The sequence below is a fragment of the Ailuropoda melanoleuca genome, chromosome 16 (assembly GCF_002007445.2).
Source record: "Ailuropoda melanoleuca isolate Jingjing chromosome 16, ASM200744v2, whole genome shotgun sequence".
In the NCBI taxonomy this organism is placed as follows: domain Eukaryota; kingdom Metazoa; phylum Chordata; class Mammalia; order Carnivora; family Ursidae; genus Ailuropoda; species Ailuropoda melanoleuca.
Genome location: NC_048233.1, coordinates 42,179,799 through 42,194,736, shown reverse-complemented (window position 1 = coordinate 42,194,736; position 14,938 = coordinate 42,179,799). Strand labels below are relative to the sequence as shown.

The 14,938-nt window shown below is 53.8% G+C and overlaps 1 protein-coding gene across 3 annotated transcripts; it reads left to right on the top strand.

The window, feature by feature from the left end:
- Positions 1-8,253: 8,253 nt before the first annotated feature.
- On the top strand, positions 8,254-14,412 carry KRT5 (keratin 5). Of its 3 annotated transcripts, none has more exons than XM_034644900.1 (10): positions 8,254-8,658; positions 8,776-9,035; positions 9,586-9,800; positions 10,579-10,639; positions 10,749-10,844; positions 11,321-11,485; positions 11,878-12,003; positions 12,276-12,496; positions 13,259-13,293; positions 13,755-14,412. In XM_034644900.1, the coding sequence occupies exons 1-10, from the start codon at positions 8,361-8,363 to the stop codon at positions 14,051-14,053; spliced, it is 1,776 nt and encodes a 591-aa protein (XP_034500791.1). In that variant the 5' UTR covers positions 8,254-8,360; the 3' UTR covers positions 14,054-14,412. The 3 variants fall into 3 exon arrangements, with proteins under 3 accessions (XP_034500791.1, XP_034500790.1, XP_011228205.2); XM_034644899.1 differs by having other exon boundaries at positions 8,254-8,748; positions 8,866-9,035; XM_011229903.3 differs by having other exon boundaries at positions 8,254-9,035.
- The last annotated feature ends 526 nt before the right edge of the window (positions 14,413-14,938 follow it).

Below are 14,938 nucleotides of genomic sequence, written 5' to 3'. Positions count from 1 at the left end.
GATCCACCTAGATAATATAGGGTAATTTGCCAATTTTAAGGGTAACTGATGAACAACATTAATTTTTTTCTGCAGCCTTAATTTCCCTTTGCCAGGTAACATAACATTGCCCAGGTTGTGGGGATTAGGGCATGAACCTGTGCCCACCCCAGATGGTGGTAGGGATGGGGTGGAAGGGGGACCCAGAGGAATGAGGAGGTGAGTATAAGGCCAATAGGAAGCTACTGTGCGTTCTTGAGCAAAGGAAGGCCATGCTTTACCAAGTGACTGGGGATAACTTCAATTCTCAGGGTTATTGTGTGATCATTTTCCAGACTCAGAACAATGGAGCCATGCTATGTCTGAGGTCTTGCAGACCATAACACGTTATTGTTCTCTGCTAAGGGCAGTGTGCCAACCTGCAGGAGGCCATGGCTGGCGCCAGCGTGAGGGCCCCCAGCCCTCAGGGATGCCCAAGTCAGCTGGCAGCTAAGGACTGCCCGAGAGGTTGGATAGGTCATGACATTCTAGAAGGCTGGGAGGTATTGATCGCTACCGAGTGTCTCCCTGGCCCTGAATGGTGAGGCTGCCCCTTCCGGGGAGGTCTGGAGGTAGATGGGTGGGACAGGCCCTTGAGGCAGACTCAAACAGGTTGGGGCTCCCAGGCCGCTGAGGAGGGAAGTAGGGCGTGGTGGGGGCGGGGTGGGGGGGTCATCATGAATGAAGCTTTTGTTCACTCCTTCACACATACCCTGTCTGGGAAGGCTGATGGGTAAGTGACAAACACCCAGGCCTCTTGGATCCAGAGAGTCAGGAAGTCCCACCTTGCGGGGGCATCCTGGTGTTGATGGCCCTAGGGGTACCTCCAGAATTTCTGCATGAGCAGGGTTTAAGGACTGTGATCTGTTTGGGATGGAGCAATGGAATGGCAGAGCCGGCTCGGAGCTGGTGTGCGGAGTAGTACTCCGTTTTCGTTTCGGTGGTATGGTGACTTGAGGAAGCTTTGGTGTGTGGGCTGCTGATGGAAATCATGGGTCCCCTCGGTATCTCCACTTGGGTGCTGGTTGAGAACATAGGCACTAGGAACAGCCAGACCTGGGGTCAAACCTCAGATTTGCCACTTACTAGCTGATGACCTTAGACAAGACAGAATTCCTTTCTAAGGGTCAGAAAACAGGGATAAGAATAGCTTTACTGCCTATGGTAACGTGAGTAGTAAATAAAACAACGCATGTTCCATCTTAGCACAATTTCAGGCACACAGTGAGGCTCCCATAGCCATTGATTTCAAAGAAGAGCAAGAGGAAATCAGGCCCAATGTCACCAAAAGAAATGAGGCTACATATCTGAGTGAGATGGGGTTCATTTCTTTTCTGAGTGGGGTGGCCTCGCTCAAGGGGTTGATCTAATCCCTAGGAGGCCACTTGGTAGCCCATCCATCCCGAAGGATCAAAAATGCCAAATAACCCTCAGGCTGGGTCACCCCTTCTTATCCACTCATCTTCGTGCCCTCTGTTCATCCAGAGCGAAGTTCTGGGGGGCCCTATCTGGGTGTCTTGGTGTAGAGAGTTTCAAGGGTGGGAAAGATGAGAAATAGAAGGAAAGGTTGGAGGCTGAACCAGGACATTGGGCCACACATGTGGGGGCTGGGAGAAGCGGTTGTCAGACACATCTCGGCCATCTGGGATAGACTGCTGCAGAGGCTTCTGGGCCTTTGTCCCGTGTCTGGAGCCAGGGACGTCGGGAGAGGAGTGGTAGTAGGCGATCCCCAAGCTTCTGCCCCAGGGACATTGTATTAGATGACCCTAGTCCTGTGGAGTCTTGCCCCAGAGTCCCAGCTGCCCCGCCTCAGGTCCTGGCAGTCCTGAGAGGGGCGGGGTCTCCCCAAGGACCACCCCTCTGTCCCCACTCAGGGATCCAGCCTCCTCCCTGCCAGGGCGGCTGCAAGACGCAGACACACGCTGACTGCTGCGGGGCATCTGAGGCTGTCTGTGCTTGCTGCCCTCACAGGCTAGCCGGAGACCAGAGCCGCTGCCGAGGGCCTCGTCAGGTCAAGTCAGGGTCACGGACCAACAACCTGATGATCAGCAATGGTGAGGACAAGGGATTTTGGAGTCACACTTGCCTGTGTTCATATTGAGGCCACGACACTTACCAGCTACTTATGTTCTCTCGGCCTCAATTTCCTCATTCGTAAAATAAGGCTAATAACCGGCCCCCTCATGACGCTGTAAGGGTTAAATGAGCTGCTACATCCAGACCCGTGCCCGGCCCTCAGCCAGTGCTGTCTACGTGTGCCTATTGTCCCCGTCTTCTATCACACCACAGAACACATCCTGAGCACGACCCTTCCCACGTTCTGAGTTGTTCTGGGATCATGGACAGTCCAGGTTCAGAGAGGCGCCCCAACCAGCCATTGTCGGACACCCATTTGGAACAGACTGCCCGAGAAGCCTCTGGGTCTCTGCCTCATGTTTTGTGGCAGAGAAGCCAAGACAGAGAGAGAGTCAGAGAAAGAGAGAGACGCAGAGAGACAGAGACAGGTGGAGAGACGAGGCAACACTCAGTGTAACTGCCCTTCTAAGCATGAAAGGTGGGGAGAGAGTGGGCCTAAGGGTGGGGGTGTGAATGGATCCACCTGGCTGGACAGGGGAGTTGAGACTGAACGGCCATGGGAATCCAGGGACTGGGTGGGATGAGGGACAGTGGGAGCCCTCGAAAGCAGCTCCGGAGCATATGGACTTCAGTAGACAGCCAGCTGAGAGCACGATGTGGTCTGGACATAGGCAAAGGGTCACTTATGATTCTCAGTCCTTCTATCAGTGGGAGGAGGGATGGGAGAGGGGAAAGAGGTAAGGGGTTTCTGCCACCCGTTCCTTGTCCCATCTGGCACCTGGAGGGACCAGGCCTGTCAGGGGCAGATGCCTTGAGGGGAGAGGGCCTCGGTGCTGACTTTGGCTCAGAGGTTAGTCTCCACCAGCCCTTGCACAACCACCTGTTGTCCCCAGGCGGGTGATTGGGGTCACCATCCTGGGCCTGGCAAGGAGATCGGGGAAACCCAGCCCTGTCCTCAGACCCTGAGTCTCCCCCAAGGGCCTGTCCTGTTCGCTGCTGCACTCCTACGGTGGTGGTCCAGTGCATGGCAACCCCCCCCCCACAACTGGTCAAAACACTTGTGTTAATGAAGAAATGCTGAAATGATTGGTACAAGTGCTTTCTCAGTTGCCTTGGACACTGTGTCTCCCTTGGAGAAGGCTAGCCTATTTTCACCAGCCCTTGACAGTGATTGTTGGTTCCAGCAGACAGTGAGAGAGGCCAGTAGTTCATGTGCCTATATGGCGTGAGGACAGGATCTGGGAGTGCGGGGGGTGGGAGGGTGTGCAGCTGGGCGGGGAAGGTGTCTGTGTGCCTCCAGGACTGTCCCAACTCCCAGTGTGTTTCCTGAGATGGCCCTGGGTCTTCTTCTCCCCACTTCCCCCACACCATTGTCTGTACCAACTCACCCCATGTGATTACAGCTCATGCAGAGTTGGGGGGGGCACAAAGGAAACCAGTCTCTGTCCTACCCCCCCCCACCCATGCCTTGACCTAGGGCTAGACGAGGAGGCAGTGCACCAAGCCGAGGTCTCTGCCTCCACCTTCCCTTCCCTAGCGTGGCTGTTGTGGTGGGAGGAGGAAGGAGCAGGGAGGAAAAGAACCCAGCAGGTTAGGGATGCAGGAGGGGCTCCTTGCAGCCTCTGACCCCGTCAGGATAGAAGCCTGGGATCAATGCATCACGTCCCTGCCTCTCCTTTGCAGAGAAAGTACTGCAAGTTCCCAGAGTTCCAGGCACACTCATACCCACATGTAAGGACCAAAGCAAATGCCAAGAAAGTGCTAAAAGCCCTCGTTTGCTTCTTTACCTTTTTAGATGCGTAGATGCGAAGTTTGTAGGACAGGGCCTTGCATGCGGTGTGGCCTCTGTAAGGGTTTATTAAAGAAAATAAAACCACCCTCCATGAGAAAGCCAAGCACAGAGGGTTTTGCTGCATATCCTTTTTTTAAGTCTCTCTGACTAATTAAAGTATTTGTTGATTTCCAGCCCATGGTTTGAATCAACCCAGGGGGATTTTCAAACGCTTTGGTATGCCATTGGCAAAACACCCTTCAAATGAGGGAAGAACATTCCCCAGACTTGCAGGGGCCTGTCGGAGGGCAGCTCAGAGCTCTGTCCCACAAGCACCAATCGCCTGCTCAGTTGGAGGGGGGGAAGGCTGCTCCCCGGGGGCCCCCTGCGTGTTTGCCCCACCCTTCCTGCCAACCCCAGCCAGCTCGAAATTCCAACTCCGGCTCGCACGGCCCCTTTCCTTCTGCGTCTGCAGACCGTGCTTCCTCCCAGCACCATGGGGCAAACTGCAGGGCAAGGCCAGGCTATGTGTCCGGGGTCCCAACAGTGCAAGGGCCACCCGAGGACCAAGACGTGGCCCGGAGTAGGCCCACAGACCTCTCTACGTATGCTGTAGCTCACAGTTTGTGTGAAGCCCTCGCACCAGAGAAGTCAACCCAAGGGTCCACTTGTCACCACGACCCCCATAACAGCAACAGGACACCACCTCCGAACCCACCCAAGCCAAGGCAGAGTGTTACTTTGCTTGCGGACATTTGCGTTCCTACTCGGGTCTGGTTTCAGCTGTGGAGTTTGACAGTCCCGGAGAGTGGGGGTGGCCCTCCCAGCAGCACGAGGAGGCCCCGGCGCACAAGGCCACAGGAGGGTGGGGTGGTGTACCCAGCTCCCCAGTCTGCAGAGGGGCTGGGCTCCTCTATGGCCCCTGCAGTCCTGAGAATTTAGCTGAGATCAAAGCTGGGACCCAGAGTGGAGGTGGGGGCAAGATTCCGCTGACTTTGGGTGGAGGCAGGAAAATTCTTCCGTCAGTTCCTCCCTGAGGCAGGGCCTTGGAAGGAGGTGCCGGGGCTGGCACACCGTCCACCTGCCCTTGCCCATCCTCCCGAATCTGGCTCTGTGCTCCCAGACGGGGCTGCCAGCTGCTGCCCAGTGAATAGGGTGATTCATGCTCCAGTTATTGCTCCCCACTTTTTGTGCTGAACATGCAAGGGATAGCAAGCCTGCAAAGGCGAGGGCACGATGGCTTTCTTTCTCTCCCAGAGGGGTGCGGGGAGGCTGGGGCAGGGCACAGGGGCTGCTAGGGACCTCAGGTGCAGAGTGCTCTCAGGGCCCGTGGTGCCGGGAGGAGAATGGAGCCAAGTGCAAAGGATGAAGAGTCATAAGCTCCGTCTTCAGAGGGTGCCCAGGCTAGAGGGGGCAAGGGACCTGCCTTCTGGACATGGACCCAGGGACAGAAGCAGCAGACAGGACTCAGAGACTCAGCATGGGGTTAGGGAGAGCCTCACGCCAAGATCTGGGAAAGGAGTGGAGGGAGATGCCATACATTTGCCAGTTCAATTCAAAAATGTTTGCTGAGCACCTCCAGTGTGTCGGCCTGGGCTGGGCGTGGGGCGGCAAAGTGAAGGGGAGCCAGGGGCATTCCCTGACCTTGGCGAGTATCCGGTTCAGTGAGACCTAGAGGCTGTGTACAAAACCGTCTTCTGTTACCTGTCGGGTCTAATCCTCACATTTTCTATGAAAGGCATACAGACGGCAATGGGGCTCCACAGAGGGGACCCTGGGCTGGAACTGCAGGATTAGCCCAACCCTTGCCAAAGGACACCTGGATTTACCCTGCTCGCCGCTTGCTCTGTGAGCCACGCCTCTGTGTGGGAGGCTAGGGTGTCCTGCCTCCCTCTGAGGGGACACCCGCAGGGCCAGCCACCACAGCTCACTTAGCCCTGCACCCGTCTTTTGCTGATGGGGGGCTGGGCAGCGCGTGCTGCCATGATTTGGTAACTCCCCCTGTGGGTGCCCAGCAGAGAAGCCCAGTGAGCTCCGTGTAATCCCTCCGTTCCTGCCACAGTGAAATGCCAGGCCGGGGTGGGACTCTCCCTGTGCTGTTCCTGGGGCCTGGCTCCCCCCATCCCCAATATTTATAGCTCTCCTGGTCTGGCACTGCAGGAGGGGCTGCCTTACCTGCTTGGGGGAGGGTTCCCACAAAGCTCGGACAGAAAAGTGCTGCTTCCCCCCCCACCCCCACCCCCACTCCAAGTCAGGCGCCCAAATACTCCCTGCCACAGTGACTCGCCACCCACACACCTTTGGTCCCTGGCATTGAATCTGAGCTTGGCACACTCTAGAGATTCTCAGACTGGCCCAAATGCATGCCTGTTCTCCCGAGTCCTTCTCTTTCCTCTACACAGCTGGCAGGAGGAGGGCTGGAGAAAAGAGAATGTCCCAGTGTCTTGGGAGGGGTGGGGCTTCCCCGAGGGCCGCAGAGACTGTACTCAGGACCTGTGCGGGGGTGGGAGGGTGCATGCCCTGATGGTGATCTCCCAGGGGAGAGGGAGACCCACGCTAGGCATCCTCAGACGCCTGCCTTCAGCTTGGATCCGATCTCTCAGGGGCTGAGAGTCCCCCAATATGTCTCAGGGTCCCCAAGACACTCCCATCTGTTCCCCCAAGAGGCCACAAAGTATGAAATTGGTGAGCTCGGTCAAGTTCATCTCCGAGAGTCTCAGGAGATCTCCAGGCGGGGAGGCAACCCAGACCTCATTGCCCAAGACCTGTGAGGCGAGCTCTGGCCGTCGGTCTGTCTGTCTGGATTTACCTGTCCACTGCTTGCTCATCCCAGCCCTCTGGTGAACAAGCACATCTCGGCTGATCCCCAGCAGCTGAGAGGCATTTTCCCACAGCCGCGGCTTCCCTGGAGCCAACCGCAGGCCTGACCAGAGATTCTTGAGTCTGGGCTGGGTCCTTGTTCCTTTACTCCCTCAGCCCCGAGGCTCTCAACCCATCCCCTACCTCCCCAGGGGCGCCCCCCACCCCGCCCCAGCTCTTAATGGCCCAGTTCTGTGCCTGCTTCTGTTTTGGGGAGGCCGAGAAGTGGCCCCACTCAGGTCTGCGTCCAAAAAAGGGGCGTGGTTTAGGACGGACCCTTGCTGAAACGTAACCAGACCCCTCTCTTCCAGGTGGGCTCGCGACACCAGCTGCCTAGTCCCCCAGGCTCCACGGGGCCTATCTGGCAGGACGATCCATAGTCTTAGAATTCCATTTTCCATTCGCCTGGCCCTCAAGGAAACTCTGGGGCTGGCGCTGAGAGAAAGCGCGGCAGTGCCCGCTGCTTGCAGCGGGGCGGTTCTCCGTTATAACAGGCCGGGAGATTCTCAACATGTTCCTGATGAGATTAGAAGCTCCTGCAGGTATGTGTTTGCGGCAGTCTCCAGCCTGTATCAACAGATACGATGACTCATTTCTTCCCTAGTGGAATAACTGAGGGCTTGCTGGAACACACCGGGGGGGCTGCGGGAGTGGGCAGAGCAGCTCCCTCTGAAGACAGACGTGACTGCCAGGCTGAGTCTAGGGACCTTTTATGAGGGATTGCACGGGGCCCCTGGATTGGCTAAGGCCCCGCGGGGCCCTGGGGAGGCCAAAGAGCAAGAGGGAAGGTCAAAGCCACAGAAAATACTGAATCAGGCGGAGCTGTGGAGGGATCGGCCTGCCCCTATAGGGCGCAAAGTGATATAGACCCCGGGCTAGGATGTCCCACATTCTCTGTTTCTGGAGCTTGGAGCTTGGGGAGCCTTTCTGGCCCAAACCCTGCCAGACAATCTGCGCAGTGGGTTCTGGGATGATAACTTTGCTTCCCCCCCAAAGAAAGGGAACTCTGCAGTAAAGGACAGAAGTCTATTTTCCCCTCTAGCACATAGCTGAGATGTCAGGTCACGTTGCCTTTTCAAGTGCCAAGGTCCCTGCAACAACCCTCTGCCTAAAAGAGTCAAAAGAGCAGATGCCTGCCAGCGGGGGACTCCAATTCACGGACTGTGTACACCGTGCCGAGAGGGCTGACAATATCCCCTGTCCCGTAAGGAGCCCTCCGGACACTGTCCACATGCCCCCTTACTTTCTGGTGTCCTTCTGGGGGTGCCTGCAGCCCCAGGCCCCCATGGTGAAGAGAGACTGGCTGGCAGCATCGCCAACTTTCTGCCAAGACATCGGCGCTGCAAGGCAAGGTTATTCCTAACTGAGCACAGCCTGCCAGGAAGCAAGCGTTTGCACCCCACACCACTGTGCAGGTGTGACGGTGAGCTCACAGCTGCCCCCCAGGCATGCCCAGCCCACTTAATCATTCACAGCTCGACAGCTCTCCCGCCCAACCCAGTTCTAGGGAATAAAAAGGGGGGATTGCCGTTCCTGGGTAACAGAGCCACCTTCTGCGTCCTGCTGAGCTCTGTTCTCTCCAGCACTTCCCGACCCCTAGTGCCCGGTACTCTTGCTCTACCAGGAACAAGCCATCATGTCTCGCCAGTCGAGTGTATCCTTCCGGAGTGGAGGCGGCCGGAGCTTCAGCACTGCCTCTGCCATTACTCCGTCTGTCTCCCGCACCAGCTTCACGTCCGTGTCCCGGTCCGGGGGTGGCGGTGGCGGCTTTGGCAGGGTCAGCCTAGGGGGTGCCTGCGGAGCGGGTGGCTACGGCAGCCGGAGCCTGTACAACCTGGGGGGCTCCAAGAGGGTCTCCATCAGCACGAGCGGTGGCACCTTCAGGAACCGATTTGGTGCAGGTGCAGGTGCTGGAGGCGGCTATGGCTTCGGAGGTGGAGCTGGGAGTGGATTTGGTTTTGGCGGTGGAGCTGGTGGAGGCTTTGGGCTCGGTGGTGGTGCTGGCTTTGGAGGAGGCTTCGGTGGTCCTGGCTTCCCCTATGGCTTCGGAGGTGGAGCTGGGAGTGGATTTGGTTTTGGCGGTGGAGCTGGTGGAGGCTTTGGGCTCGGTGGTGGTGCTGGCTTTGGAGGAGGCTTCGGTGGTCCTGGCTTCCCTGTGTGCCCCCCTGGAGGCATCCAAGAGGTCACCGTCAACCAGAGCCTCCTGACCCCCCTCAACCTGCAAATCGACCCCGCCATCCAGCGGGTGCGGACGGAGGAGCGCGAGCAGATCAAGACCCTCAACAACAAGTTCGCCTCGTTCATCGACAAGGTGAGGGGGGTCCTTCGTGAAAAACCGCCACAAGTGTGGAATAAATGCCAAAGGAAGTGCAAGGAATAGAGATTTTCTGACTTTGTGCAAATACCTTCCTAGGTGGCCGTTACAGTTTTTTCTGTGTCCTGGATCTGTGGCCCATTTTCTTAGTTAGACGGCTTCGTTGGCTGCTTGGGAAGAGAGGGTCTTACTTCCTGCCCTTCAGAGATGACCTCATAAGGGCTCTTTGATGACTGTGGGGCAAAGACAAGAGTTCTGTGCTTCCTGTAACAGGGCTGATTGACTAGAAAGGTAGATGAGTTCATCGGGCAGTAGCCTGAGTGTCTTCACAGCCGCCCAGCTGGGCCCAGTGCTGTCCGGGTGTCCTGTCTCCCCTAGAAGAGTGAGGGCAAGCACCTCACTTTGCACCTCCCTTCTAGGAGCCCAGGGCCAGGCACCGTGCATGGAGAGGTGGAGGGGACCAGCAGGAAATGGGAGGAAAACTGGTGAATTGATCATCGAAACATGAAATTCCAGTTTCTCCACCTTCACACTCTGCCCTCTCCAGGTGCGGTTCCTGGAGCAGCAGAACAAGGTCCTGGACACCAAGTGGACTCTGCTCCAGGAGCAGGGCACCAAGACCGTGAGGCAGAACCTGGAGCCCTTGTTTGAGCAGTACATCAACAACCTCAGGAGACAGCTGGACAGCATCCTGGGCGAGAGGGGCCGCCTGGACTCGGAGCTGAGGAACATGCAGGACCTGGTGGAGGACTTCAAGAACAAGTGGGTCACAGGGAGCAGAGAGGGGGTGGGTGATGTCACCTTGGTACCAGATGTACTTTATAACCAGCCTGCTGCACATGCCTCCCCCATGGGCTAGACGCATGTCCCTTCCATGGGTGCCTGAAGTACTGGAAAAAAACAATCCTGTCCCTGTTTAGAACGTACCAGTCCCAAACTCAATCCCTTGGTACTGATAGCATTTAGCCACAAGCCAGAGCAACGGGCTCAGTACCTTGGTACCACCTGGTGAAATGAGCCATCATATAAGCCTTGCTCTTTGGGGCTTTTCTCCCTAGTATACTCGAAGTCCACAGCATGGGCTCTCTGATGGGTTGTCCCCAAACCCAACATAGTGGCTCAAATAATTTCTTTAGCCCTTACGGAGCAGTAGCTGGGTTGGTAGGTTTTTTTTTTTTTCCACAAGGCTGTGGGAGTTGAAACAGCACTAGGGAAACTGACTGGATATGGAGTTGGGTAGGAATAGCACAGCTTCTTTAATATTCTTTAAGAATATTCAAGAATATTCTTGAAGCAACTGAATAATAGCAATAACATAATGTTTATCTGGTAAGCAGTTACAGAAAAACCAACGTTCTTACGGGTGAGGACTTTGCCCAGGGGCTCATGCTACCAGTGCTCCCTCCCTCTCTGGCTGTATGATGTGAGAAGACCCTTCCCAGCTGGAAGGCAGGCTCACATGGTCTTCATGCAATAAAGACCCCAGACCCCACCTGTCCCTCATCCTCTGATCAGCACTTCCCATCCTTTTTACCACCAGGTACGAAGATGAAATCAACAAGCGTACCACCGCTGAGAATGAGTTTGTAATGCTGAAGAAGGTGCGTGGGAGGAGGTAGCTCGTAGCCCGGGGCTGTGCTGTCTCAGGGTGTCGTTCATATAAGTCAGGGTAAAAATCGGGTGCAGTGCCAACCATCCCTGTTTCTCTAGGATGTGGACGCTGCCTACATGAACAAGGTGGAGCTAGAGGCCAAGGTCGATGCCCTGATGGATGAGATCAACTTCATGAAGATGTTCTTTGAGGCGGTAAGAAATGCCCCCTATTGGGGACCCAGAGACATGGGACATCACCAGGAATTAGGGGCTCCAGGATTGACTTCAGTGGTTCCTATGCTGTGAGCACACCTTTGTCTCTCCTTCCTCTTCGGCACCACTCACACTTTATTACTTATGAAGCCAACCCTTTAAAAAAAAGAAAGTCACATTAAAAGCAAAAGACCTCTTCATGTCACTTTGCAGAGTGAGGTCTGGAGTGCGCCACTAAAGGCACAAGTAGAGGGTGTGAGTCTGAGAGGGTACATGATAGGGGTCTCTTGGAGGTTCAAAGTTGTTCAAGTTTTTTAAAAACTAGTTTGAGTCATGATCTGGATTGTTTATTAACTTAATTTTTGTTGAAGGTGGGTATTATTTCTTTTCTCAAGTTGACATACCACAATGAGTGGAAGATTTGAATGGCCCAATATTAAATAACACAGAATGACTGATTTCAAATCTCTCTGCAGGAGCTGTCCCAGATGCAGACCCACGTCTCAGACACATCCGTGGTGCTGTCCATGGACAACAACCGCTCCCTGGACCTGGACAGCATCATCTCTGAGGTCAAAGCCCAGTATGAGGAGATTGCCAACCGTAGCCGGACAGAAGCCGAGTCCTGGTACCAGACCAAGGTGGGTGCTGTGGCAAATACATCCTGAGTGAGGGGATGGACATATGTCTAGGATTCCAGACCATTGACAAAATGCTAAGAATGGGGCCCCCAAAACCTGCTGAGGCCTTGTGGGGTGACTTGTGGGAATAGTCATGCATACATTTGCCACATAAATTCAAGAACCTTAAGGAGAATCTCATTCTGAATCCCACACCTGTGTCTCTATGAAAGCAAAGGCACTAAAGGGAAAATTATCTAAGACCAGGTCCACCTGGACAAAGCTGAAACCAGCCCCAGGTCTCCGATAACTAGACTACTTGCCACCTCTTGGTTGCTCCTGCCTGTGAGCTTTGAGAAACTATTTCCATTCTTAAATAAATGGGGGTTTTTCCTCCTTTCTGGTGGTTTCAGTATGAAGAGCTGCAGCAGACAGCGGGCCGGCATGGGGATGATCTCCGCAACACCAAGCAAGAGATCTCCGAGATGAACCGGATGATCCAGAGGCTGAGAGCTGAGATCGACAATGTCAAGAAGCAGGTAGGGAGAGGTCGTAAGAAGGCAAGGAAGGGGACTGAGCTCTGAAAGGGAGACCTATTTTGTTTTGTTTTACTTTTTATAAACACACACACACACACACACACACGCACACACACACACACCAGAGCTGGAACAAATACCAGCGTTTCAATATTCCACCATCCACAGTGACCTGGACAAATGTACTGGCTTCTCCCTGGAATTCCAGAAAGAGACACCTGAGGCCTAGGTCAGCTACTAAAGGGTTCCCACTCACTTCTTTCCCTCTGTAGTGCGCCAACCTGCAGAACGCCATCGCGGATGCCGAGCAGCGTGGGGAGCTGGCCCTCAAGGACGCCAAGAATAAGTTGGCCGAGCTGGAGGACGCCCTGCAGAAGGCCAAGCAGGACATGGCCCGCCTGTTGCGCGAGTACCAGGAGCTCATGAACACCAAGCTGGCCCTGGACGTGGAGATCGCCACCTATAGAAAGCTGCTGGAGGGCGAGGAGTGCAGGTGGGCAACATACGGCTGACTTCACAAGTCCAGAATGGCCTCACATTTGATAAAATGGAGCTTCTTCTCCACTACAGGGTGTAAATCACACACACAAGTGACCACTATCTTGTGCATGATAATTACTCTTCACTAATCCAGTTTCAATCTGACACCTAGGCATACAGCTGACCTACACAGTGTGGCCCCAACTCACTTTTCTGATCCAGTTCCCACCACCAGGATTCTTTCTCACCCTGTTCTCACGACCAGATTCCTCTCCTTCAAGCAATTCAACAAATGTCTTCCCATTCTTCAAGTACCCCTTCCTTCAGGAAGCCTTTCATGATTACTCCAGCTGAGTTAAATTCACTTGCCTTTGGATTCTCAAACTACTCCATTTTCGGCACTCTTCTGACACTAACCACCACATCCTTCCTATTAGAAGTATTTCTGTCTATGCCAAATTCCCTCAGAGAACATAAGCTCCTACCAGGCCAAAACTGCTTGATACATATTCATAGTTCCTATAGCCTCTTACTCATGCTTTCCATCTAATGGGTGGAGGAGGATGTGAATTACAATCTTCTTCCAATAAACTGTTTTTAGGTCAAACAGGCTGACACTCCTCTTCATTGGGAAGTCACTCTAGAGGGCTTTCTCTTTCTCTAATTTAAGCAGCTTTGGGGCATGCAGGCTCCTTGCTTGTAGAACAAGCTCTAAACATGACTAGTACTGTCTCTGGGGAGTTTTTAACTCTTCCTTTAATTTTTCCCATTTTAGACTGAGTGGAGAAGGAGTTGGACCAGTCAACATCTGTAAGTAACTTTGAACAGACCTTCATAACGATGATAATATGGGGTATTTGGTGCCAACTCAGAATCCTATTGTTTCTACATACCAGAAACTCCCATCGCAGTATATAGTTTTTTAATATATTTACAGAGAAGGAGGTAGGAGAGGGGAAAGAGCCCAGATTGAGACATGGACCAACATGGCTCATGTCTTATTTCTTAAAGCAAAGGCCCACTATCTCATACATCTTGTACCCTCTCCCCTCATTGTCCCTACCCCCTGAGGACTTAGCACGATCCCTTGCCTTCTATGCTCACCGATCTTCTGTTAGGGACCTTCACTGAATGGCATAGTCCTGAGCCTCATTTGCTACTCTGTGAAAGAGGCCAGGTACAATGCTAACACTAGCGGGATCAAATAACTTGGACATGTAGGCTCAATCGGGCATACTGGTCTCACCAAGTTCTCCCTCCTTTCTCTGCAGCTGTCATCACAAACAGCGTGTCCTCTGCCTATGGCGGCGGCAGTGGCTTTGGCGGTGGCCTCGGTGGAGGTCTTGGTGGAGGTCTTGGCGGTGGTCTTGGAGGAGGTGGCGGCGGAAGCTACTACTCCAGCAGCAGTGGAGGCGTTGGCCTGGGCGGCGGGCTTAGTGTGGGGGGCTCTGGCTTCAGTGCAGGCAGTGGCCGAAGCCTGGGGATGGGCTTTGGCAGTGGTGGGGGCAGTAGCTCCAGTGTGAAGTTTGTCTCCACCACCTCCTCTTCCCGGAAGAGCTTCAAGAGCTAAGAGCCTGATGCAAGTCACTGCCTCCCAAGAGCAGCAACCCAGCCTGTGGTTACTGCCTCTTCCAGGTGGTTGCCCAAGCCAAGTTTTTTTTTTCTGGAGTGTGGTCTAGTCCAATGTATTGCAGAGTAGCATTCTTGGTTCCTGGAAGGGTCCAATCCCCGGTCTCTAGTCTCCCATATTGTGATTCTATGCTCTGCTTCAAATCAGCCTTTAGATCTCTATAGCATGGTCCTCAAGAGAAGAATCCAAAGTTTCCTAGTATCTAAACCTTCAGACCAGGGTCCCCATCCATATCCCAAATTTTGATCTGGTTCTGACTACCTCCAGAGTGTGTTCAATAAAATGCTTTTATAATATAAGCTGTTGTGAAGAATTGTTTTTTCAAGGTCTGCAGCCAGCCTAGAGACTCCATGAGGGTCAATCTGTCCAGATGTGATTGGTTCCTCTGATGATTCATGGGGAGAACAGAATGACCTTGAAGGCAAAGTGGCCATCTTGGGTGGTTTAGAGACTCCAAGAGGCATGAAAAGGTCTTGCTAAAACCTCTAGTATGAAGGAGTGTCTGGAGGGCATGAATAGTAATGTCCACTGCATTGCAATTTGGACCGATTTTAGAGCCTTTTATTGAAGGGGGGCCCCATTCAAGGTGGGCTGATTTGCAAGTAATAGCACATATGGGCTTCATAAATAAGGAATACGTTACCTTCAGAACTCAAAAAAAAAAAAAAGCCTAAAAGATGTTAGGCCTGTTCTAGTATTGTGGGTGCCAAGCAGGTCAGTAGCTGTTTCTTGACAGTGTTCAGATTACCAGATAATTTTAGATATTTTAACTGAGGCAGCAGGAATTTGCAGTGTGTGTGGAGAAGTGGCCTATCCTCTTTGTGA